The 26401-nt window shown below is 45.2% G+C and overlaps 3 protein-coding genes across 3 annotated transcripts; all 3 read left to right on the top strand.

Annotated features, from left to right (window-relative positions):
• Nucleotides 1–6333: 6333 nt before the first annotated feature.
• LOC118242297 (hyphally-regulated protein-like) lies at nucleotides 6334–7749 on the top strand. Its single transcript, XM_035532385.1, has 3 exons — nucleotides 6334–6931; nucleotides 7008–7067; nucleotides 7571–7749. The coding sequence occupies exons 1-3, from the start codon at nucleotides 6466–6468 to the stop codon at nucleotides 7645–7647; spliced, it is 603 nt and encodes a 200-aa protein (XP_035388278.1). The 5' UTR covers nucleotides 6334–6465; the 3' UTR covers nucleotides 7648–7749.
• An 8615-nt stretch (nucleotides 7750–16364) lies between these two features.
• On the top strand, nucleotides 16365–17780 carry LOC118242296 (hyphally-regulated protein-like). The gene is made up of 3 exons (XM_035532384.1): nucleotides 16365–16962; nucleotides 17039–17098; nucleotides 17602–17780. The coding sequence occupies exons 1-3, from the start codon at nucleotides 16497–16499 to the stop codon at nucleotides 17676–17678; spliced, it is 603 nt and encodes a 200-aa protein (XP_035388277.1). The 5' UTR covers nucleotides 16365–16496; the 3' UTR covers nucleotides 17679–17780.
• Nucleotides 17781–20659: 2879 nt separating this feature from the next.
• On the top strand, nucleotides 20660–26400 carry ribc2 (RIB43A domain with coiled-coils 2). Its single transcript, XM_027028800.2, has 7 exons — nucleotides 20660–20880; nucleotides 21016–21097; nucleotides 21706–22017; nucleotides 22729–22847; nucleotides 23200–23427; nucleotides 24127–24293; nucleotides 25725–26400. The coding sequence occupies exons 1-7, from the start codon at nucleotides 20764–20766 to the stop codon at nucleotides 25801–25803; spliced, it is 1104 nt and encodes a 367-aa protein (XP_026884601.2). The 5' UTR covers nucleotides 20660–20763; the 3' UTR covers nucleotides 25804–26400.
• Nucleotide 26401: the final 1 nt, after the last annotated feature.

Raw genomic sequence — 26401 nt, 5'->3', positions numbered from 1 at the left:
CATGGATCACAAAGCCTTTCCATATTGCTAATTAACATGGTCACCTCATTGGGTCTACAGGCAGAGCCATTGAGGTGGCTGTAATGACTTCTTGTCCACTTCAGCTCTGAACAAGCTGGAGTTGAGCTCGTCAACCCAGCTTGTCTTGTCAGGGTTATGTAGTAATCATGACGGTTCACAATCACTTTGAAAGGTGCACCCCTTTCAATTCATGTTTAAGTGACACATGTACTTTCAGTGCATGTATCTTCAATGTCTACTAAGCCACAAACTGATGGATAACCCAGTCAGGTGGCTTTTTTTGGTGGGGACCTGCCAAGAGCTAAAACAAGCTGTTTGGTTTTGGCTCCCCTTTCTACATCAAGCAGGGAGTCACTTGCATATTTCCACCTACATCTTGAGACCTACCTTTTTTTTGTACCTGCTATCCAACTACCCCCATTTCATTAAGACCCCAGGGAACTGTTAACTTGTGTAAATGGGATATAATGGATCCCCTTAATTACTGAAATGTGACTCTGGGGGGAGGGGAGGATTGTAGTCACCTCCTGTATTCAAGAAATATATTTAATATCCTGATCTATTTGGTATCCTTTGTCTAATTTGCAGTCATACAGAGCAGATGTTTCCATGACCAAGCATTCACTGTTCTGAGATTTGATGCCACAGTGTAAATTTCCCCATTATTACTCAAGTAATCAATATAATTGGAAAATGAAATGGCAATAGATCTTGCCATTTGTATGCCTGGTATCACCATCTGAAGCTGCCTGTAGCCTCGGCATAACTTTGGACAACCAGTCGTTCTCAACTCATGTTTCAAATCTAACCTTGTCTTGCAGATTTCTCCTTTGTAACATATGAAGGATTTGGCCCTTTCTCTCTCAGGAAGCTGCCTGGGTGCTTGTGCAGTCTCTTGTGATCTTAAAACTAGACTACTGCAACTCACTACTTGCTGGTCTTCCTTTAAGAGCCATCAGACCTCTACAACTTGTCCAGAATGCAACAGCACGATTGGTCTTCAATCTTCCACAGTTCACACGTCACACCACGGCTGCGCTCCCTTCATTGGCTTCCACTAGTTGCATGCATCAGATTTAAAACCTTGCCTACAAAGCCAAAAATGGACCAGCTCCTCCATACATGTCAATGGTCAAAGCCCAATCCGTACCTCGAGTACTTCAAACCTCAAGTATGGTTCGGCTTGAAATGCCATGCTTCAAGTCTCATGGAAGATGAGCATTGAGACTATTTTCTGTCTTGGCTCCTAGATGGTGGAATGAACTTCTGCTTGCTGTCCAGACAGCAGAGTCCCTTGCAGACTGAAGACCCATCTATTCATGGAATATTTAAATGATCACTGACCCTGCTCCTATGTTGACTAACTGAATCTAGTACTTATTGTATTGTATCAGTTTCTTACACTGATGTTGTCTAACAAACTCTAGTACTTATTGTTTATTGCACTTATCATTGTCTAAGATAGAGCTTATATGTATTTTGTCCCTCTAGGCATCAGCATTGATCCCTGTATTTCTACAGTATTCTAGTTCATTGGTATATTGGACTCTAACCTACTCTACTGGGTAGGAAGAAGTTCACTGAATTTTGATAGAAAGTCTGATGATGTTCCTGGTGGGCAGTAGATTAACAAAAACAGTACTGGTAAGGAACCAGTTAGCTTCAACACCAAATATTCAAATGAGGAGACCTCATGAAAGGTACGGACAGAGACATTAAGAGTGATATTATAGATAGCAGCCAGACCACCACCTTTTCCCTGTGTTCTGGTCTCAACCAAATAATTATGGCCACTGGGTGTTAGTAAACTGAGATATAAGTAGCCCTCAGGTTACTAACATCAAATTTGTTTTGCACAATGAGATTGCAGCATATGGAGGCTTTATCCGTGAGGGAGCGACAGTTTAGCAATGCAAAGTTAAGTTTACTAGTCGCAGAGTTTTCCCAAGGGGGCTGGGAGACGGTGCGAGGCAGAGGGTGAACAACGTCAAAGTTAATTCTCCGGGAGCTGGGGTGGAGGGCGGTTCGTTGGTGTCATCCATTTGTCCAGAAAACAGGAATAGCAGAGTCAGATGAGTGGTAAGTAGAGAACAGAGGTCTGTAGGAGAGGTGAATATAACAGGGGCAGCAAGCAATGCCAAGTGACTGGCATAGCATGTAGAGGGAAAAGTCCATTTCACATGTAGTTTTGGAAATATAGCACCAATTCTGACAGAGGTGAAAGATTTGTCATCACATTTGAATTCTTCTACAATAAATGTCAAGTTTGCCATATATTAACAATGCAAGGTATGCTTGCATATAAACTGCAAATTTGTGTCATAATTCATCATTTGTTTTTCATAAATTCAAAATTTGATAAAGGCTATTTGACTTGAAGGGTATACTCGATAAAATAATTTCAATTATCATGAAAGTGGTCTTTGTGGATGCAAACTAACATATAATTCATATGAATGAAAAACAAAGGCAGGAAGTTTATGTAACATGATTTGATTTTAAAAACGTATTTAGCATTTAATGTGAATTATTTTTACTAATTGCTTTAACATTGATCATGTAGTATGAGCAGGTCATTTGTGTTGCTTGGTTCATAAACGCCATAGTTCACCTCGGAGATGATCAAAGAACAAAAGAAACTGATCATTCTTTCCGCTGCTGTTTCTGAATGCAGAAGTTCTTAACCTGCGTGATATTGTTTCTTCCAAAGGTTAACGCTAAACTCTTAGGAGGCTGTCCAGGGGACAGCGATAGGAGAAGTAAGGGAGGGCTTCATTTTTCTGAACTGGAATTGGGCCAGGACCAGAAGGTCTTTGGTTGCACCATTATAAGAAAACCTTGTGGGAAAGATACATATATAGAGGGAGATATATAGCCTACAGAAATATACGCATGTTATGTTTTTTAAATTATAAATATGCATGAACATTTTCGGCGAGATTCACGATTTACAACGTAAAATGATTTAAGCTGTTTTTGAGAAGGCGTTTTTGTTGGGGATGGAGTGGTCTTGTTGGATAGTGTGCTGCCAAGTAATTTTAAGAAACCCTTAAAGCCGTTAAAGGTTTGGGTCACTGGGCAGTGCCCACAAAGATCGTGCTCATTACTTACTTCTAAAACTTTTTCCCCTCTGTATTTCCCCTGAAGTTTTCCCGTTCGGCAAATAACGTTTACGTTAATTGTATTGCGACTTAATTTTCTGCTAAAAACATGAGTGCAGCGCCTCCTTTGTTTCAACGTTGCACTGGAAATCTAAACTCGAGCGCACAGTCCATATTATCTTGATTGTCAGAATTTAAATCTTTAAGTCTTTGGCCTTGATATTGATATATGTGCTTTATAGTTTCACAGTACATCGAACTGAACAGTTGATGCAGTTAAGTCAAACACGCTGAATATTCTACCCCTGAATATTCTACCCAAAGAGATTATGACCAATTTATGAATAATTCACAATGTTTTATACCTACTTCTGATGGTGTCCAAACATATGAACTGATATCTGTCTTTATACAGGATTGCAAAAATCACAATTTTAGTCAGTACTCTCTCTTTGGATTGCTTCCATGCACGTAAGAATTTCCTAAACAAATTATAAACAATAAAAATTATAGGAATTTAATTAGAAAATTATCATGACGAGAAAAACTATGATTTAATAAATCGGGTGGAGTCTCGGTTTTGATTGGTACTTTCTTCAGCAGAGACCGCAAATTTCTGATTAGCTCCAGGTGACCGATATTACGAGGGCACAGACTGGTTTTTTAAAAGGTCTTTGCTGTGGGTGGATGAGTATGATCATCATGGGGACTCTGGAGAGAATCGTTTTAGTTTTGTTATGCCTCTGGATAAACCAAGGTTTGTTAGCGGTCATAGCTTAACTCATATGTTTGCATCTCATGTCTAGTTCTAACCGATTTTAATTCGTTATTTCGTAGCGCTCAGCTCTCCGATAAGAGAACAGTCTGGTGAGTCACAGCTAAGCAAGCCTGTCGTGAGATGGCGCAAATCCGAAGGTTCGCTGTACTCCCTTTTGTTCTTTTGAATAAGTGTATACACTGCACAGGAACGCCATTTCTTTTTGTTGATATTTCACTGAAAGGTCAAACGGATTAAGAGCACACCAGTCGTGGAACTTTGTGGGGTGGCTTGCAGTTTGTAAGGCTATTAAGCACATGCTGTCAAGGCTAAGTTCTAGGTTTTGGATTTCATGTAGCTTTGCATACTGGTTCTATCTAACTGATTTTTGCTTGTATAGTTTCAACTTCTCTTTTCTTTAATACACCAGGTAATTCAGCTGTTGGTGCCATTCAGTCAAATGGCTCGGCTAAAGCTTCAACAACTGTGGTGGATATCTTGTCTGTACTACTAACTCTGGGATGTATCTCTGACCCTGTGGTGGCACGGAGAGGTGCAGACATGTGCTTTAACACTTACCCTTATGTCCCATATTAAGGCCCTATTGCTTCTAACTTGTTTGGGAACAAATTTCTAAATCTATGGTTGAATACCCTAGTGACTTGAATCCAAAAGAACCTGTTTCAGTTCCAAACTGATGTAAGGAACATGTGTTCCTTAAAAGAATAGAGGTATAGGGGGATGCCTACAACTAATCCAGACTTGGTATATTTCAAAGCTTTTTGAAAAGTGCATGCTTCATAAATTTTGTATCTACACATTGTACATGTTACATTTCCACTACAATGGAAAGTTTATGTATTTGAATTGAGACTTCTATTTCTTTTTGCAGTGTACCTGCAAGCTGAAGGCATCTTGGTTGATGAGGAAACTGAAGGTGAATCTGGCTCATGGGAGGAGGTAAAGCTTGAGCAGCTTGTTTCTACAGCAGGCCCAGAACCTTCAGGTGGGACGACTGCTCCAGCAGCTCCAGTTACGACTAGTGGTTCAAGCTCTGGAACAGAACCTTCAGGGGAAGTGGTGACGACGCCGGCAAGCCCAGAACCTTCTGGTGGCACCGTCAGTCTAGCAGGGTCTGGCTCTGGAACAGAACCTTCAGGGGAAGTGGTGACGACAGTGAGCCCAGAACCTTCTGGTGGCACCGTCAGTCTAGCAGGGTCTGGCTCTGGAACAGAACCTTCAGGGGAAGTGGTGACGACAGTGAGCCCAGAACCTTCTGGTGGCACCGTCAGTCTAGCAGGGTCTGGCTCTGGAACAGAACCTTCAGGGGAAGTGGTGACGACGACAGCGAGCCCAGAACCTTCTGGTGGCACCGTCAGTCTAGCAGGGTCTGGCTCTGGAACAGAACCTTCAGGGGAAGTGGTGACGACGACAGCGAGCCCAGAATCTTCTGGTGGCACCGTCAGTCTAGCAGGGTCTGGCTCTGGAACAGAACCTTCAGGGGAAGTGGTGACGACGACAGCGAGCCCAGAATCTTCTGGTGGCACCGTCAGTCTAGCAGGGTCTGGCTCTGGAACAGAACCTTCAGGGGAAGTGGTGACGACGACAGCGAGCCCAGAACCTTCTGGTGGCACCGTCAGTCTAGCAGGGTCTGGCTCTGGAACAGAACCTTCAGGGGAAGTGGTGACGACGACAGCGAGCCCAGAACCTTCTGGTGGCACCGTCAGTCTAGCAGGGTCTGGCTCTGGAACAGAACCTTCAGGGGAAGTGGTGACGACGACAGCAAGCCCAGAACCTTCTGGTGGCACCGTCAGTCTAGCAGGGTCTGGCTCTGGAACAGAACCTTCAGGGGAAGTGGTGACGACGACGACGACAGCAAGCCCAGAACCTTCTGGTGGCACCGTCAGTCTAGCAGGGTCTGGCTCTGGAACAGAACCTTCAGGGGAAGTGGTGACGACGACGACAGCAAGCCCAGAACCTTCTGGTGGCACCGTCAGTCTAGCAGGGTCTGGCTCTGGAACAGAACCTTCAGGGGAAGTGGTGACGACGACGACAGCAAGCCCAGAACCTTCTGGTGGCACCGTCAGTCTAGCAGGGTCTGGCTCTGGAACAGAACCTTCAGGGGAAGTGGTGACGACGACGACAGCAAGCCCAGAACCTTCTGGTGGCACCGTCAGTCTAGCAGGGTCTGGCTCTGGAACAGAACCTTCAGGGGAAGTGGTGACGACGACGACAGCAAGCCCAGAACCTTCTGGTGGCACCGTCAGTCTAGCAGGGTCTGGCTCTGGAACAGAACCTTCAGGGGAAGTGGTGACGACGACGACAGCAAGCCCAGAACCTTCTGGTGGCACCGTCAGTCTAGCAGGGTCTGGCTCTGGAACAGAACCTTCGGGGGAAGTGGTGACGATGACGGCAAGCCCAGAACCTTCTGGTGGTACCGTCAGTCTAGCAGGGTCTGGCTCTGGAACAGAACCTTCGGGGGAAGTGACGACAGCGGGCCCAGAACCTTCTGGTGGCACCATCACTCCGGCAGGCCCAGCTAATGGATCAGAGTCTGGCTCTGGAAGAGAACCTTCAGGGGAAGTGATGACTACGGCAGGCCCAGAACCTTCTGGTGGCACTGTCACTCCAGAAGGCCCAGGGTCTAGCTCAGGAACAGAACCTTCTGGTGGCAGGACCACTCTGGCAGGTATAGTTATGACTAATGGGTCAGAGTCCAGATCTGGAACTGAACTGTCTGAACATGTGACCCCTTCTGAAGGCTCAGGTGAGGACATGGGATCAGACAGTGGCTCTGAGAATGTCAAGTCCACTGCAAATTCAAATGGATCTGCTCCTTCTGAACCCAGTCCCTCAGTGAGGCCTAGCTCTCAAGGTTCTTCTGGAAGCGTCAACCCTCCAGCAGGCTCAAATGGGGCTAATGCGTCTGAGCCTAGTATTCCAGAGCTATCTCTGCAAAGTGAAGTCTTTCCTGTTCATTTGAATCAGTCTGCTCCATCTACGATGTCCAGCTGCCACAGTGACTCTTCTGGTCTGGGAAGCACTACAAATGGTGAGACTGCTGTCTGCAAAAAGCATCTCTGTAATGCCCATCTTGATGTTAATAAAGTCCCCTGAATACCCAACAGTGCCTTCTGACAGTGAAGAGGTCAAAGAGTCTACGGGTTCTATAAACTCCTCTGTAAAAGGTGAGAACTGTGCTTGTTGCTCAAGAACCAGCTGGGCAAGTTTAACTGGGGTGAATGGCTTGGTTGGTGGGTTTTTAATTGTTCAAAAAACAAATCAACTGTCACTGGCTCTTCTGACTCCATCTCTGCACATGTTGACCATGGCTACTAAAATGGCAATTGCTATCCCTCACCACCCCTTCCTGCCCCTCTACTTTCTGCTCTTAACTTCAACAGCTGACACCTGGAGTAAATGTTTACTACTTCCCCATGTTCATTGGGTAACTTGCATGGTGGCTTATATGCATGTGGGTCCTTTCAGGGCACAGGCCTGGTCACAGGGTTGTTGGGCAAACTGATCAGAGAAAGATGAGCTTGACACTTGTACTAATGTGAATAAGGTTGTTTTGTGTCTTAAGTGTCATGGCTATAGGGGGTCTGATTCCTTTCCAGGTTCTAAAAAGTAGAAGATTGACATGTTTGGACCCTTGTATTCTTGGCTACTTTTGTACTTTCTCTTCTAGGGCTTCTGAGGTCACTGATTGCTGACTTGAAGAATGAGGGTTTCAGCTTGGTGGATCCAGGTCAATTCATGGTCTGATGTCCAGCTCCATTAGGTTGCCTAAAATTGAGCATGCAAAGGAGTCTTTACATGAGATCTGGCTGACTTGAATAATGAAGAATAAAAATGTGGAATTTTGTAGGCACTTTGTTCATCCTTTGTACAATTTCCTGGATGGATATGCACTTGGCTGTTTTGAAGACATGAATTTGTCCTACATGGATCACAAAGCCTTTCCATATTGCTAATTAACATGGTCACCTCATTGGGTCTACAGGCAGAGCCATTGAGGTGGCTGTAATGACTTCTTGTCCACTTCAGCTCTGAACAAGCTGGAGTTGAGCTCGTCAACCCAGCTTGTCTTGTCAGGGTTATGTAGTAATCATGACGGTTCACAATCACTTTGAAAGGTGCACCCCTTTCAATTCATGTTTAAGTGACACATGTACTTTCAGTGCATGTATCTTCAATGTCTACTAAGCCACAAACTGATGGATAACCCAGTCAGGTGGCTTTTTTTGGTGGGGACCTGCCAAGAGCTAAAACAAGCTGTTTGGTTTTGGCTCCCCTTTCTACATCAAGCAGGGAGTCACTTGCATATTTCCACCTACATCTTGAGACCTACCTTTTTTTTGTACCTGCTATCCAACTACCCCCATTTCATTAAGACCCCAGGGAACTGTTAACTTGTGTAAATGGGATATAATGGATCCCCTTAATTACTGAAATGTGACTCTGGGGGGAGGGGAGGATTGTAGTCACCCCCTGTATTCAAGAAATATATTTAATATCCTGATCTATTTGGTATCCTTTGTCTAATTTGCAGTCATACAGAGCAGATGTGTTTCCATGACCAAGCATTCACTGTTCTGAGATTTGATGCCACAGTGTAAATTTCCCCATTATTACTCAAGTAATCAATATAATTGGAAAATGAAATGGCAATAGATCTTGCCATTTGTATGCCTGGTATCACCATCTGAAGCTGCCTGTAGCCTCGGCATAACTTTGGACAACCAGTCGTTCTCAACTCATGTTTCAAATCTAACCTTGTCTTGCAGATTTCTCCTTTGTAACATATGAAGGATTTGGCCCTTTCTCTCTCAGGAAGCTGCCTGGGTGCTTGTGCAGTCTCTTGTGATCTTAAAACTAGACTACTGCAACTCACTACTTGCTGGTCTTCCTTTAAGAGCCATCAGACCTCTACAACTTGTCCAGAATGCAACAGCACGATTGGTCTTCAATCTTCCACAGTTCACACCATGGCTGCGCTCCCTTCATTGGCTTCCACTAGTTGCATGCATCAGATTTAAAACCTTGCCTACAAAGCCAAAAATGGACCAGCTCCTCCATACATGTCAATGGTCAAAGCCCAATCCGTACCTCGAGTACTTCAAACCTCAAGTATGGTTCGGCTTGAAATGCCATGCTTCAAGTCTCATGGAAGATGAGCATTGAGACTATTTTCTGTCTTGGCTCCTAGATGGTGGAATGAACTTCTGCTTGCTGTCCAGACAGCAGAGTCCCTTGCAGACTGAAGACCCATCTATTCATGGAATATTTAAATGATCACTGACCCTGCTCCTATGTTGACTAACTGAATCTAGTACTTATTGTATTGTATCAGTTTCTTACACTGATGTTGTCTAACAAACTCTAGTACTTATTGTTTATTGCACTTATCATTGTCTAAGATAGAGCTTATATGTATTTTGTCCCTCTAGGCATCAGCATTGATCCCTGTATTTCTACAGTATTCTAGTTCATTGGTATATTGGACTCTAACCTACTCTACTGGGTAGGAAGAAGTTCACTGAATTTTGATAGAAAGTCTGATGATGTTCCTGGTGGGCAGTAGATTAACAAAAACAGTACTGGTAAGGAACCAGTTAGCTTCAACACCAAATATTCAAATGAGGAGACCTCATGAAAGGTACGGACAGAGACATTAAGAGTGATATTATAGATAGCAGCCAGACCACCACCTTTTCCCTGTGTTCTGGTCTCAACCAAATAATTATGGCCACTGGGTGTTAGTAAACTGAGATATAAGTAGCCCTCAGGTTACTAACATCAAATTTGTTTTGCACAATGAGATTGCAGCATATGGAGGCTTTATCCGTGAGGGAGCGACAGTTTAGCAATGCAAAGTTAAGTTTACTAGTCGCAGAGTTTTCCCAAGGGGGCTGGGAGACGGTGCGAGGCAGAGGGTGAACAACGTCAAAGTTAATTCTCCGGGAGCTGGGGTGGAGGGCGGTTCGTTGGTGTCATCCATTTGTCCAGAAAACAGGAATAGCAGAGTCAGATGAGTGGTAAGTAGAGAACAGAGGTCTGTAGGAGAGGTGAATATAACAGGGGCAGCAAGCAATGCCAAGTGACTGGCATAGCATGTAGAGGGAAAAGTCCATTTCACATGTAGTTTTGGAAATATAGCACCAATTCTGACAGAGGTGAAAGATTTGTCATCACATTTGAATTCTTCTACAATAAATGTCAAGTTTGCCATATATTAACAATGCAAGGTATGCTTGCATATAAACTGCAAATTTGTGTCATAATTCATCATTTGTTTTTCATAAATTCAAAATTTGATAAAGGCTATTTGACTTGAAGGGTATACTCGATAAAATAATTTCAATTATCATGAAAGTGGTCTTTGTGGATGCAAACTAACATATAATTCATATGAATGAAAAACAAAGGCAGGAAGTTTATGTAACATGATTTGATTTTAAAAACGTATTTAGCATTTAATGTGAATTATTTTTACTAATTGCTTTAACATTGATCATGTAGTATGAGCAGGTCATTTGTGTTGCTTGGTTCATAAACGCCATAGTTCACCTCGGAGATGATCAAAGAACAAAAGAAACTGATCATTCTTTCCGCTGCTGTTTCTGAATGCAGAAGTTCTTAACCTGCGTGATATTGTTTCTTCCAAAGGTTAACGCTAAACTCTTAGGAGGCTGTCCAGGGGACAGCGATAGGAGAAGTAAGGGAGGGCTTCATTTTTCTGAACTGGAATTGGGCCAGGACCAGAAGGTCTTTGGTTGCACCATTATAAGAAAACCTTGTGGGAAAGATACATATATAGAGGGAGATATATAGCCTACAGAAATATACGCATGTTATGTTTTTTAAATTATAAATATGCATGAACATTTTCGGCGAGATTCACGATTTACAACGTAAAATGATTTAAGCTGTTTTTGAGAAGGCGTTTTTGTTGGGGATGGAGTGGTCTTGTTGGATAGTGTGCTGCCAAGTAATTTTAAGAAACCCTTAAAGCCGTTAAAGGTTTGGGTCACTGGGCAGTGCCCACAAAGATCGTGCTCATTACTTACTTCTAAAACTTTTTCCCCTCTGTATTTCCCCTGAAGTTTTCCCGTTCGGCAAATAACGTTTACGTTAATTGTATTGCGACTTAATTTTCTGCTAAAAACATGAGTGCAGCGCCTCCTTTGTTTCAACGTTGCACTGGAAATCTAAACTCGAGCGCACAGTCCATATTATCTTGATTGTCAGAATTTAAATCTTTAAGTCTTTGGCCTTGATATTGATATATGTGCTTTATAGTTTCACAGTACATCGAACTGAACAGTTGATGCAGTTAAGTCAAACACGCTGAATATTCTACCCCTGAATATTCTACCCAAAGAGATTATGACCAATTTATGAATAATTCACAATGTTTTATACCTACTTCTGATGGTGTCCAAACATATGAACTGATATCTGTCTTTATACAGGATTGCAAAAATCACAATTTTAGTCAGTACTCTCTCTTTGGATTGCTTCCATGCACGTAAGAATTTCCTAAACAAATTATAAACAATAAAAATTATAGGAATTTAATTAGAAAATTATCATGACGAGAAAAACTATGATTTAATAAATCGGGTGGAGTCTCGGTTTTGATTGGTACTTTCTTCAGCAGAGACCGCAAATTTCTGATTAGCTCCAGGTGACCGATATTACGAGGGCACAGACTGGTTTTTTAAAAGGTCTTTGCTGTGGGTGGATGAGTATGATCATCATGGGGACTCTGGAGAGAATCGTTTTAGTTTTGTTATGCCTCTGGATAAACCAAGGTTTGTTAGCGGTCATAGCTTAACTCATATGTTTGCATCTCATGTCTAGTTCTAACCGATTTTAATTCGTTATTTCGTAGCGCTCAGCTCTCCGATAAGAGAACAGTCTGGTGAGTCACAGCTAAGCAAGCCTGTCGTGAGATGGCGCAAATCCGAAGGTTCGCTGTACTCCCTTTTGTTCTTTTGAATAAGTGTATACACTGCACAGGAACGCCATTTCTTTTTGTTGATATTTCACTGAAAGGTCAAACGGATTAAGAGCACACCAGTCGTGGAACTTTGTGGGGTGGCTTGCAGTTTGTAAGGCTATTAAGCACATGCTGTCAAGGCTAAGTTCTAGGTTTTGGATTTCATGTAGCTTTGCATACTGGTTCTATCTAACTGATTTTTGCTTGTATAGTTTCAACTTCTCTTTTCTTTAATACACCAGGTAATTCAGCTGTTGGTGCCATTCAGTCAAATGGCTTGGCTAAAGCTTCAACAACTGTGGTGGATATCTTGTCTGTACTACTAACTCTGGGATGTATCTCTGACCCTGTGGTGGCACGGAGAGGTGCAGACATGTGCTTTAACACTTACCCTTATGTCCCATATTAAGGCCCTATTGCTTCTAACTTGTTTGGGAACAAATTTCTAAATCTATGGTTGAATACCCTAGTGACTTGAATCTAAAAGAACCTGTTTCAGTTCCAAACTGATGTAAGGAACATGTGTTCCTTAAAAGAATAGAGGTATAGGGGGATGCCTACAACTAATCCAGACTTGGTATATTTCAAAGCTTTTTGAAAAGTGCATGCTTCATAAATTTTGTATCTACACATTGTACATGTTACATTTCCACTACAATGGAAAGTTTATGTATTTGAATTGAGACTTCTATTTCTTTTTGCAGTGTACCTGCAAGCTGAAGGCATCTTGGTTGATGAGGAAACTGAAGGTGAATCTGGCTCATGGGAGGAGGTAAAGCTTGAGCAGCTTGTTTCTACAGCAGGCCCAGAACCTTCAGGTGGGACGACTGCTCCAGCAGCTCCAGTTACGACTAGTGGTTCAAGCTCTGGAACAGAACCTTCAGGGGAAGTGGTGACGACGACAGCGAGCCCAGAACCTTCTGGTGGCACCGTCAGTCTAGCAGGGTCTGGCTCTGGAACAGAACCTTCAGGGGAAGTGGTGACGACAGTGAGCCCAGAACCTTCTGGTGGCACCGTCAGTCTAGCAGGGTCTGGCTCTGGAACAGAACCTTCAGGGGAAGTGGTGACGACGACAGGAAGCCCAGAACCTTCTGGTGGCACCGTCAGTCTAGCAGGGTCTGGCTCTGGAACAGAACCTTCAGGGGAAGTGGTGACGACGACAGCAAGCCCAGAACCTTCTGGTGGCACCGTCAGTCTAGCAGGGTCTGGCTCTGGAACAGAACCTTCAGGGGAAGTGGTGACGACGACAGCAAGCCCAGAACCTTCTGGTGGCACCGTCAGTCTAGCAGGGTCTGGCTCTGGAACAGAACCTTCAGGGGAAGTGGTGACGACGACAGCAAGCCCAGAACCTTCTGGTGGCACCGTCAGTCTAGCAGGGTCTGGCTCTGGAACAGAACCTTCAGGGGAAGTGGTGACGACGACAGCAAGCCCAGAACCTTCTGGTGGCACCGTCAGTCTAGCAGGGTCTGGCTCTGGAACAGAACCTTCAGGGGAAGTGGTGACGACGACAGCAAGCCCAGAACCTTCTGGTGGCACCGTCAGTCTAGCAGGGTCTGGCTCTGGAACAGAACCTTCAGGGGAAGTGGTGACGACGACAGCAAGCCCAGAACCTTCTGGTGGCACCGTCAGTCTAGCAGGGTCTGGCTCTGGAACAGAACCTTCAGGGGAAGTGGTGACGACGACAGCAAGCCCAGAACCTTCTGGTGGCACCGTCAGTCTAGCAGGGTCTGGCTCTGGAACAGAACCTTCAGGGGAAGTGGTGACGACGACAGCAAGCCCAGAACCTTCTGGTGGCACCGTCAGTCTAGCAGGGTCTGGCTCTGGAACAGAACCTTCAGGGGAAGTGGTGACGACGACAGCAAGCCCAGAACCTTCTGGTGGCACCGTCAGTCTAGCAGGGTCTGGCTCTGGAACAGAACCTTCAGGGGAAGTGGTGACGACGACAGCAAGCCCAGAACCTTCTGGTGGCACCGTCAGTCTAGCAGGGTCTGGCTCTGGAACAGAACCTTCAGGGGAAGTGGTGACGACGACAGCAAGCCCAGAACCTTCTGGTGGCACCGTCAGTCTAGCAGGGTCTGGCTCTGGAACAGAACCTTCAGGGGAAGTGGTGACGACGACAGCAAGCCCAGAACCTTCTGGTGGCACCGTCAGTCTAGCAGGGTCTGGCTCTGGAACAGAACCTTCAGGGGAAGTGGTGACGACGACGACAGCAAGCCCAGAACCTTCTGGTGGCACCGTCAGTCTAGCAGGGTCTGGCTCTGGAACAGAACCTTCAGGGGAAGTGGTGACGACGACGACGACAGCAAGCCCAGAACCTTCTGGTGGCACCGTCAGTCTAGCAGGGTCTGGCTCTGGAACAGAACCTTCAGGGGAAGTGGTGACGACGACGACGACAGCAAGCCCAGAACCTTCTGGTGGCACCGTCAGTCTAGCAGGGTCTGGCTCTGGAACAGAACCTTCAGGGGAAGTGGTGACGACGACGACGACAGCAAGCCCAGAACCTTCTGGTGGCACCGTCAGTCTAGCAGGGTCTGGCTCTGGAACAGAACCTTCAGGGGAAGTGGTGACGACGACGACGACAGCAAGCCCAGAACCTTCTGGTGGCACCGTCAGTCTAGCAGGGTCTGGCTCTGGAACAGAACCTTCAGGGGAAGTGGTGACGACGACGACGACAGCAAGCCCAGAACCTTCTGGTGGCACCGTCAGTCTAGCAGGGTCTGGCTCTGGAACAGAACCTTCAGGGGAAGTGGTGACGACGACGACGACAGCAAGCCCAGAACCTTCTGGTGGCACCGTCAGTCTAGCAGGGTCTGGCTCTGGAACAGAACCTTCAGGGGAAGTGGTGACGACGACGACGACAGCAAGCCCAGAACCTTCTGGTGGCACCGTCAGTCTAGCAGGGTCTGGCTCTGGAACAGAACCTTCAGGGGAAGTGGTGACGACGACGACGACAGCAAGCCCAGAACCTTCTGGTGGCACCGTCAGTCTAGCAGGGTCTGGCTCTGGAACAGAACCTTCAGGGGAAGTGGTGACGACGACGACGACAGCAAGCCCAGAACCTTCTGGTGGCACCGTCAGTCTAGCAGGGTCTGGCTCTGGAACAGAACCTTCAGGGGAAGTGGTGACGACGACGACGACAGCAAGCCCAGAACCTTCTGGTGGCACCGTCAGTCTAGCAGGGTCTGGCTCTGGAACAGAACCTTCAGGGGAAGTGGTGACGACGACGACGACAGCAAGCCCAGAACCTTCTGGTGGCACCGTCAGTCTAGCAGGGTCTGGCTCTGGAACAGAACCTTCAGGGGAAGTGGTGACGACGACGACGACAGCAAGCCCAGAACCTTCTGGTGGCACCGTCAGTCTAGCAGGGTCTGGCTCTGGAACAGAACCTTCAGGGGAAGTGGTGACGACGACGACGACAGCAAGCCCAGAACCTTCTGGTGGCACCGTCAGTCTAGCAGGGTCTGGCTCTGGAACAGAACCTTCAGGGGAAGTGGTGACGACGACGACGACAGCAAGCCCAGAACCTTCTGGTGGCACCGTCAGTCTAGCAGGGTCTGGCTCTGGAACAGAACCTTCAGGGGAAGTGGTGACGACGACGACGACAGCAAGCCCAGAACCTTCTGGTGGCACCGTCAGTCTAGCAGGGTCTGGCTCTGGAACAGAACCTTCAGGGGAAGTGGTGACGACGACGACGACAGCAAGCCCAGAACCTTCTGGTGGCACCGTCAGTCTAGCAGGGTCTGGCTCTGGAACAGAACCTTCAGGGGAAGTGGTGACGACGACGACGACAGCAAGCCCAGAACCTTCTGGTGGCACCGTCAGTCTAGCAGGGTCTGGCTCTGGAACAGAACCTTCAGGGGAAGTGGTGACGACGACGACAGCAAGCCCAGAACCTTCTGGTGGCACCGTCAGTCTAGCAGGGTCTGGCTCTGGAACAGAACCTTCAGGGGAAGTGGTGACGACGACGACAGCAAGCCCAGAACCTTCTGGTGGCACCATCACTCCGGCAGGCCCAGCTAATGGATCAGAGTCTGGCTCTGGAAGAGAACCTTCAGGGGAAGTGATGATGACGACAGCAAGCCCAGAACCTTCTGGTGGCACCGTCAGTCTAGCAGGGTCTGGCTCTGGAACAGAACCTTCAGGGGAAGTGGTGACGACAGTGAGCCCAGAACCTTCTGGTGGCACCATCACTCCGGCAGGCCCAGCTAATGGATCAGAGTCTGGCTCTGGAAGAGAACCTTCAGGGGAAGTGATGATGACGACAGCAAGCCCAGAACCTTCTGGTGGCACCGTCAGTCTAGCAGGGTCTGGCTCTGGAACAGAACCTTCAGGGGAAGTGGTGACGACAGCAAGCCCAGAACCTTCTGGTGGCACCGTCAGTCTAGCAGGGTCTGGCTCTGGAACAGAACCTTCGGGGGAAGTGGTGACGATGACGGCAAGCCCAGAACCTTCTGGTGGTACCGTCAGTCTAGCAGGGTCTGGCTCTGGAACAGAACCTTCGGGGGAAGTGACGACAGCGGGCCCAGAACCTTCTGGTGGCACCATCACTCCGGCAGGCCCAGCTAATGGATCAGAGTCTGGCTCTGGAAGAGAACCTTCAGGGGAAGTGATGACTACGGCAGGCCCAGAACCTTCTGGTGGCACTGTCACTCCAGAAGGCCCAGGGTCTAGCTCAGGAACAGAACCTTCTGGTGGCAGGACCACTCTGGCAGGTATAGTTATGACTAATGGGTCAGAGTCCAGATCTGGAACTGAACTGTCTGAACATGTGACCCCTTCTGAAGGCTCAGGTGAGGACATGGGATCAGACAGTGGCTCTGAGAATGTCAAGTCCACTGCAAATTCAAATGGATCTGCTCCTTCTGAACCCAGTCCCTCAGTGAGGCCTAGCTCTCAAGGTTCTTCTGGAAGCGTCAACCCTCCAGCAGGCTCAAATGGGGCTAATGCGTCTGAGCCTAGTATTCCAGAGCTATCTCTGCAAAGTGAAGTCTTTCCTGTTCATTTGAATCAGTCTGCTCCATCTACGATGTCCAGCTGCCACAGTGACTCTTCTGGTCTGGGAAGCACTACAAATGGTGAGACTGCTGTCTGCAAAAAGCATCTCTGTAATGCCCATCTTGATGTTAATAAAGTCCCCTGAATACCCAACAGTGCCTTCTGACAGTGAAGAGGTCAAAGAGTCTACGGGTTCTATAAACTCCTCTGTAAAAGGTGAGAACTGTGCTTGTTGCTCAAGAACCAGCTGGGCAAGTTTAACTGGGGTGAATGGCTTGGTTGGTGGGTTTTTAATTGTTCAAAAAACAAATCAACTGTCACTGGCTCTTCTGACTCCATCTCTGCACATGTTGACCATGGCTACTAAAATGGCAATTGCTATCCCTCACCACCCCTTCCTGCCCCTCTACTTTCTGCTCTTAACTTCAACAGCTGACACCTGGAGTAAATGTTTACTACTTCCCCATGTTCATTGGGTAACTTGCATGGTGGCTTATATGCATGTGGGTCCTTTCAGGGCACAGGCCTGGTCACAGGGTTGTTGGGCAAACTGATCAGAGAAAGATGAGCTTGACACTTGTACTAATGTGAATAAGGTTGTTTTGTGTCTTAAGTGTCATGGCTATAGGGGGTCTGATTCCTTTCCAGGTTCTAAAAAGTAGAAGATTGACATGTTTGGACCCTTGTATTCTTGGCTACTTTTGTACTTTCTCTTCTAGGGCTTCTGAGGTCACTGATTGCTGACTTGAAGAATGAGGGTTTCAGCTTGGTGGATCCAGGTCAATTCATGGTCTGATGTCCAGCTCCATTAGGTTGCCTAAAATTGAGCATGCAAAGGAGTCTTTACATGAGATCTGGCTGACTTGAATAATGAAGAATAAAAATGTGGAATTTTGTAGGCACTTTGTTCATCCTTTGTACAATTTCCTGGATGGATATGCACTTGGCTGTTTTGAAGACATGAATTTGTCCTACATGGATCACAAAGCCTTTCCATATTGCTAATTAACATGGTCACCTCATTGGGTCTACAGGCAGAGCCATTGAGGTGGCTGTAATGACTTCTTGTCCACTTCAGCTCTGAACAAGCTGGAGTTGAGCTCGTCAACCCAGCTTGTCTTGTCAGGGTTATGTAGTAATCATGACGGTTCACAATCACTTTGAAAGGTGCACCCCTTTCAATTCATGTTTAAGTGACACATGTACTTTCAGTGCATGTATCTTCAATGTCTACTAAGCCACAAACTGATGGATAACCCAGTCAGGTGGCTTTTTTTGGTGGGGACCTGCCAAGAGCTAAAACAAGCTGTTTGGTTTTGGCTCCCCTTTCTACATCAAGCAGGGAGTCACTTGCATATTTCCACCTACATCTTGAGACCTACCTTTTTTTTGTACCTGCTATCCAACTACCCCCATTTCATTAAGACCCCAGGGAACTGTTAACTTGTGTAAATGGGATATAATGGATCCCCTTAATTACTGAAATGTGACTCTGGGGGGAGGGGAGGATTGTAGTCACCTCCTGTATTCAAGAAATATATTTAATATCCTGATCTATTTGGTATCCTTTGTCTAATTTGCAGTCATACAGAGCAGATGTTTCCATGACCAAGCATTCACTGTTCTGAGATTTGATGCCACAGTGTAAATTTCCCCATTATTACTCAAGTAATCAATATAATTGGAAAATGAAATGGCAATAGATCTTGCCATTTGTATGCCTGGTATCACCATCTGAAGCTGCCTGTAGCCTCGGCATAACTTTGGACAACCAGTCGTTCTCAACTCATGTTTCAAATCTAACCTTGTCTTGCAGATTTCTCCTTTGTAACATATGAAGGATTTGGCCCTTTCTCTCTCAGGAAGCTGCCTGGGTGCTTGTGCAGTCTCTTGTGATCTTAAAACTAGACTACTGCAACTCACTACTTGCTGGTCTTCCTTTAAGAGCCATCAGACCTCTACAACTTGTCCAGAATGCAACAGCACGATTGGTCTTCAATCTTCCACAGTTCACACGTCACACCACGGCTGCGCTCCCTTCATTGGCTTCCACTAGTTGCATGCATCAGATTTAAAACCTTGCCTACAAAGCCAAAAATGGACCAGCTCCTCCATACATGTCAATGGTCAAAGCCCAATCCGTACCTCGAGTACTTCAAACCTCAAGTATGGTTCGGCTTGAAATGCCATGCTTCAAGTCTCATGGAAGATGAGCATTGAGACTATTTTCTGTCTTGGCTCCTAGATGGTGGAATGAACTTCTGCTTGCTGTCCAGACAGCAGAGTCCCTTGCAGACTGAAGACCCATCTATTCATGGAATATTTAAATGATCACTGACCCTGCTCCTATGTTGACTAACTGAATCTAGTACTTATTGTATTGTATCAGTTTCTTACACTGATGTTGTCTAACAAACTCTAGTACTTATTGTTTATTGCACTTATCATTGTCTAAGATAGAGCTTATATGTATTTTGTCCCTCTAGGCATCAGCATTGATCCCTGTATTTCTACAGTATTCTAGTTCATTGGTATATTGGACTCTAACCTACTCTAATGGGTAGGATGTATTCTATGAGTAAATGTCAAAGCCCTTTTGTAAGTCACTCTGGATAAGAGTCTCTGCTAAATGTAAATAAGACACTATGCATATCACACAGTCTTACATATTAAAGATCCCCTCAAATGGAAAAAACTTTTTAACCTTGTTAATGTGTCCATGTGCTATTTTTAGCTTTGGCACCAAAGTTTCATATGATCCTGTTAACATGTAGGAATTTGTGGGGTGAGACTTTCCACATTATTATCATAATAAATGGAGTATCACAGGAGAAGCCAGGTGTATTTTGCAAGCTTTCTTTTTTTTCAAATAATGGTAGAGATGTGCTCTGTTTTCAATTACTTGCTTTCATGAGAAACATTTGCAATTCAGAATGTTACTAACAGAGAAAACTCGGGTTTTCAGTAGCTATTTTCCAATTTTGAAAACTTTACTAAAAAAAGATGGTATTTGCCACAAAATATGAAGCTTGTTGCTTTTTCATATTATTCCTAGGGACACAGCAAATACGGGCCAACATATTGGTCAAACAGTAAGTTTATTTTTCTTTGTGTTTATCCATTGACTATGTACAAGAAATCTATTTTGCTAGAAAATGTTAGACAATTTTAGCCTACCAAGTAACTCGATACTTGGTAGGACCTTTTAGGTGATTTGGGGATGATGATAAAAAAAAAAGATAGGGCAAACATTTCTCAAAAGAGTTTGTGAAATAGCTGCTGAATTAGATTATTCAAAATTCTGACACAATTCTGACTTTCCAACTTTCACTAGTATGGGACGTTAAACTGGTTACATACTTTTCTCTCTTCCCATAGTTGTATGAAAATCAAAATCTAATCTCTTTTTTAAAATTAAATTATCCACTTTACAACCCCTTAGTATGTGTGAATAGGTTTTAAGAACCTATGCCAAATCTATGGTTTTTAATTTGGTGTTTAAATGAAGGATGATATCTGATATGTCGGACAAAAAGGTGGGCCTGTTTTTCAATATTCCGTAGTTGTCTTTACAGCGTTTGTTTTCGTCTTGAATGTGACAATATAATAAGCAATTGTTTTTATGTATATAATACGTGTCATTTTAAGTATAAAATATCAAGTTTCTTTACACAGGAAAAATTCAACAAACCACTGGTCCACAGTAGTTATAGATCGGTGAAACAAAGCTTCTGTCTAATTTACCCAAACGACAGAGGGCGCTCTGGTTCGCTCTGGCTCCGTGTCGTCTCCTAGCAACGTTGAGTGTATGGAAGCTTGTATGATCAGCAACAGCGAAAAACTGGAGGGTCCAACGTGAAAATCGTCCCAGCTGGCCAGCAATGAACCGCGTTGAGCTGTTATCAGATCGCAATGCAGCCGCTCACCTTGAAAGACGACGAAACAGGGAACTACAACGGCAAGACAGGATTTTCAACGCCAGAGTCCGAACAGTGGGAGTAAGTTAACATAAGATGGCTAGCGGTGAACTAGGTTTAGCTAGGTTAGCTAACGCTAACTGAGTTGAAACTATAGCTGATGTAATGCACATTCACCTATACACGTTTAGGATAAAATCCTTCACTCTTATCTAGATTGACAGGGATGCTATTGATTATCAAGTGGTGGAAAAGAAAAATAAAGAAGAATCTGAGGCAAAAACGCTGAAGGAATTCGGTGAGTTGAAATCTTCGAGGGTAATATCTGTTTTAGTTGTTATGCCTGTAATATAACTTTGTAATATGTAAGATAATTTTGCTATGTTATCAATGACGACACTTAAATATCTAATACTTCTGTCCTGTTCACTCAAGTGTTTTAGTTCCAGTTCTGCAAAATTCAGTTTGGAGGTGGAGGTTTTGTTTGTTGTTTTTAGTTTTTGTCTTTCATTTTTCATTCTTAATACCCCCAGAACTGCAGCTGTACACATGCTGTTTGAATATATGTTTTGTTTTGTTTTTTCTAATTATCAGCTAACAGGAGTGTGAGAGCAGGTAAAGCTCTAAATTGTACAGGTGGATCTCTATATTTCCTTCGGTCTCGTGTATGTACTAAAGCCGCATGTTTTTTAATTAGCCTGGTTAATAAAGCCCTGTTTCCTCCATGTCAAACAGTCCTCTTATTTGTCTCATTTGTAATGGTCTGACATTCCTGATGCAACTTGCAAACTGCCTGATAATTCACAAATTAGCAGCTAAATCAAGGAGGCAGCTTGCAGACCGTTGGAACCCCAAGACTGATTCTGGGCACCCCTGTCTTCCCCTCACCCTTGTCCACTGTCCCAGCCAATGACCTCATACGCAGTGACCGGATGGCATGCATGCTGGAGCACCGGCAAAGGAAGGATGAGCGTTTTCTGGCGGAGGCCGTTGACCACTTCCACCACCACTTTCAGCAGCCGGATAGCAGGCGCGAGTTCGACCTCAATGACCCTGAACGGCTCCAGAAACAGGATGGTGTGCGTGTGCTGCCCGGGCTGGCCGGGGAGGACCTGGGCAGCAGAGACAGGCTGTGCCGGCAGCGAGAGCAGCTCAGGGACTGGTCTCTGCAGCATCAGCGTGAGCTGGAGCAGACCAAAGCGCAGCAGAAACAGGAAGGTTTGTACATCCGTTGGTTGAGCGTGTCCCTATATGTCTGTAGCAGGGATCTTCAACTGTCCTGCCTACAGTGTTTAGCTCCAACCCAAACCAAACAGAACTGACTCAGCTGATGTGTTTATAAACCGAACAGAACTGATTCTGCTGATGTATTTATAAACCGAGCAGAACTGATTCAGCTGTCTTTATAAATCAAACAGAACTGATTCAGCTTAAGCCCTGGGAACCAAGTCCTCCGGGCCCTGTTTCCCAAGAGCATCATAGTGTTATCATCTTAAATAAGAGAGTGTGTGTGTGTGTTCAGAATGATACTTGATCTACCATTTAACAATAATCTTTTTATTACAATGCTTTTGAGAAACGGGGCCCTGAACATTTATATGGTTTTTATGTTCTAGTACTGCTTGCTTAAAAATGCCAGCTAATTATAAAGTCATGCATTAATCATTGTGTTAGAGGAGGGAAATTCCCCAAGATGGGTGCTAAAAAATCCCTCAGGTGTATTAACAGCTTTTCACATTTACATAGAGGAATGGCACAGTAATACTAAGTTAAATATTTTTCCTGCACTTATTTTTAATTGATATATTTTTAAAATTGATATTATTGCCAGTAGAGGTTCCTCAAGAGAATGATAGGACTGCCTAACCAAAAATTAAATGAACTTCTTATGGCCAGTTAATTAAATGGATATTGTGTTCTCCTAAACAGATCATCAATATGACCAAAGCAGAGTAGCTCTTGACATCAAAGCCCTCGAGCTGCAGAAGATGGAGGAAAAAGTCAAAAGAGCTGAAGCCATTGCGTTCAAGAATTTCAATATAGCCCTGGTGGGTCCATAGGTCTGTCTCCCTCTACAGGGATACCTGATGCCTAGCTCAGGGTTGTGGGGCCTGATATGGTTTCTGTCCACCTGCTCCTACAGATCCCAAATATCTTATCAGCTAACTATCAGCCTATCAGGAGCTGGATCTTGTTTGTAGAAAAAATACTAACCTGTAGAACATAGTGGCTCACTGTGACTGTAGTTTGGCCCTAGTGGCCTTTTTTGGTGTTATAACTTAAAACTTTTAAACTGTTGCAGATTTTTCTTAAGTTATTGTTTTGATTTTCTGTTCAGTCCTCCACCTTATCTTTATTGCAGTATTGCCAGTGTTTCTGCACACCATGTTTTGCCTCCAGGCTGCTGAAGTGTCGGCTCGGCGCGAGAGGGAACGGCGCGAGGAGGAGGAGAACAATCAGACTGACATCCAGAACCAGCTGCAGGGGGAGCTGCTGAGCGAGAGCAAGGAGCGGAGCATCGGGTTGCCGGCTCTGTCCCAGACGCGCCGGGTCTACTACAGGGGCATGACCACCCAACAACTCCTACACTTCACGCACTGCCAGCTGCAACAAGCTGAGGAGAGGATGGTAAAACCCAGTCCATGCATGGTTACACTAGTGGTGCCCAGCTGGGCCCTGGGGGACCAGAATTAGGTGCTATTCCTGCTCGTTCCCCGAATTAGGTGTGTTTGAGCAGGGAAAGATGGACACCCTAGTTACACACTGGCTGTGGTGTTTCTGTGTATACATCTACAGCTGCTGCAGGGCTGGTTTAATTGACGTCAAAACCAAATACTAGTATGTAAAAATGTCTGACTTGAATAAGAGTGACTTTAACAAGAAAAAAAGTATTAAATCATTACCACTACTGTTTCAGTACACAATCCAAGAATCAAGTCTACAGACCATTCTACAGTCTGACATCTACAGGAATGTTTGTTACGTTCCTTTGTCTGTTTTTGGTAGACTCCTACTCTCACTGCTTCTCTCTTGTTGCCCGCACTAGCCTAGGAGCGCTTTCAAACTTTGGCCATTTCACTAAGTTGAAACTGCTGTACCAGGCACTCAGAATGCAGTCAGCCAAAGAGCATGCTAAACAATTAGGAATTTAAAAATGAGGTGATTAAATGAGTAACAGTCTAACTCCCACAGAAGTTGAAGACAAATGTTAATCCATCTTAGCTTCCTTAAACTGATGTCCTGATGTCTGGTCATCTCACTTTACAATGAGTCAGATGACTGACACCCAGGCTTTGTGTGTGTGTGGGTGTGCGCGTGTGTGTGTAGCGTGTTCGCATGGAGCAGCAAGAGGAGGAACTGCAGCGGGAGCGGGTGCGCCTAGCCACAGCTCGAGCAGCACTGCTGCAGGAGAGACAGCAGGCTCGCATCAGCAAGGAGCAGCGTAGAGCAGTGGACCAGGCCAACGCAGCGCTCGCCCAGGCCCAGCACGCACAGTGAGTTACACCCACACACACACCACCATTCCCCCAGGCCCAGCACGCACAGTGAGTTACACCCACACACACACCACCATTCCCCCAGGCCCAGCACGCACAGTGAGTTACACCCACACACACACCACCATTCCCCCAGGCCCAGCACACACAGTGAGTTATACCCACACACACACACACCACCATTCCCCCAGGCCCAGCACGCACAGTGAGTTACACCCACACACACACCACCATTCCCCCAGGCCCAGCACGCACAGTGAGTTACACTCACACACACACCACCATTCCCCCAGGCCCAGCACGCACAGTGAGTTACACCCACACACACACCACCATTCCCCCAGGCCCAGCACGCACAGTGAGTTACACCCACACACACACCACCATTCACTCAGGCCCAGCACACACAGTGAGTTACACCCACACACACACACACACACACCACCATTCCCCCAGGCCCAGCACACAGTGAGTTACACCCACACACACACACACCACCATTCCCCCAGGCCCAGCACACACAGTGAGTTATACCCACACACACACACACACCACCATTCACTCAGGCCCAGCACACACAGTGAGTTACACACACACACACACACACACACACCACCATTCGCCCAGGCCCAGCACGCACAGTGAGTTACACCCCCCCCCACACACACACACACCACCATTCTCCCAGGCCCAGTACACACAGTGAGTTATACACACAAACACCACCATTTGCCCAGGCCCAGCATGCACAGTGACTTACCCACACACATACACATGCATACACACACACACGCGCGCAAACACACACCTATCACACACTACAGCTCACCCAGGCCCAGCACGCACAATGAGTTTTATACACACACACACACCTATCACACATTACATCTCACCCAGGCCCAGCACATACTGTGAGCTACACACACACACACACACACACACATAGCTCAGGCTAAGCACAGTGTGTTACACACAGACATGCACACAGGGTCCGCATGCAAAGAAAACAGCAATAGCAAAACAAATGTGGAGGTGCTGCTGCAGTTTGCATTAAAGCAAAAAAGGGCAAAAAGCATGAAGAGTGAGAGCTTTGTAGCTAGGTAGCTAACATTAGCTGTACTAGCATTAAATATGGTAGCTAAAACACTGAAAAGTTTAAATCCACTAATGTATTGTCTGTTTGAAGCTTTTGTTTAAGGCATTTTTCAAGGTACCATGAGCCTTCCACAAGAAGCAAGTAATTAATGGTTTATAATAATCATATTCTATCAATTCTTATGAAACCATTTTTATATAATATTAATATTTCATATTAGAATATATTTATACTGGATGAATAATAAATCAGAAAACCGCTGTATTTTGGGAATGGGTCAGGCTCGGAATGGTTTGTGAATTTAGATCCAGTGTGTTCTCTCTCCATCACAGGAAGAGGTACCTTCAGGAGGCTTACTGCAACATCCCTGAAGAGCACTACTTCTCCCAGTTCAATACATCTAGTAGATAGTTCTGTTAAATATCTATGTGGGCAGAAAACCATCACTGCCAATAATTAAAAAATGGTTTACATAAGAATAAAGACCATTCTTATGCAAATGTAACTTTTGACTTACATTTATGGAATTTGGCAGATGCTCTTGTTTAGTAATTTGCATATGTATCAGTAAGACAGTACATGTGTTCCCATGGTTCCATTAACATTCATTCATGGTATTTAGCTGACGTTGATGTTGGTGTTACTAGCACTGTGCTCTATCTGCTCCACATCTGCAGGAGCTGATTTCTGTGTTGTGTGGACTGGAAGCTCAGTTTCTGGATATTTTGGTCCTTTGCATTATTCTGTAGGTTTTTTTTTTTGTTTCATTTTATTTATTTAGATATTTTGATGCCATACTTTTTTTGATGAGAAAAAAAAAAAGTTAAATGTTTGGCCGTTTTCTCCCAGTATAATCAAAGAAAACCTAAACCTCCAGTGGTAAGCCATGTTCTCCAAACTAAACATTCCAGTCCTGCATTACGGAAAACTGAATATCCTAACAAAACAAATGTACACATGCATGTACACATACATATGACGTTTTTATTAAAATGTATTTACACGTTTT

This window comes from Electrophorus electricus, chromosome 12, assembly GCF_013358815.1.
Source record: "Electrophorus electricus isolate fEleEle1 chromosome 12, fEleEle1.pri, whole genome shotgun sequence".
Lineage (NCBI taxonomy): Eukaryota > Metazoa > Chordata > Actinopteri > Gymnotiformes > Gymnotidae > Electrophorus > Electrophorus electricus.
The sequence above is the reverse complement of the archived record's forward strand: the minus strand, read 5'-3'. Positions and strand labels throughout refer to the sequence as shown.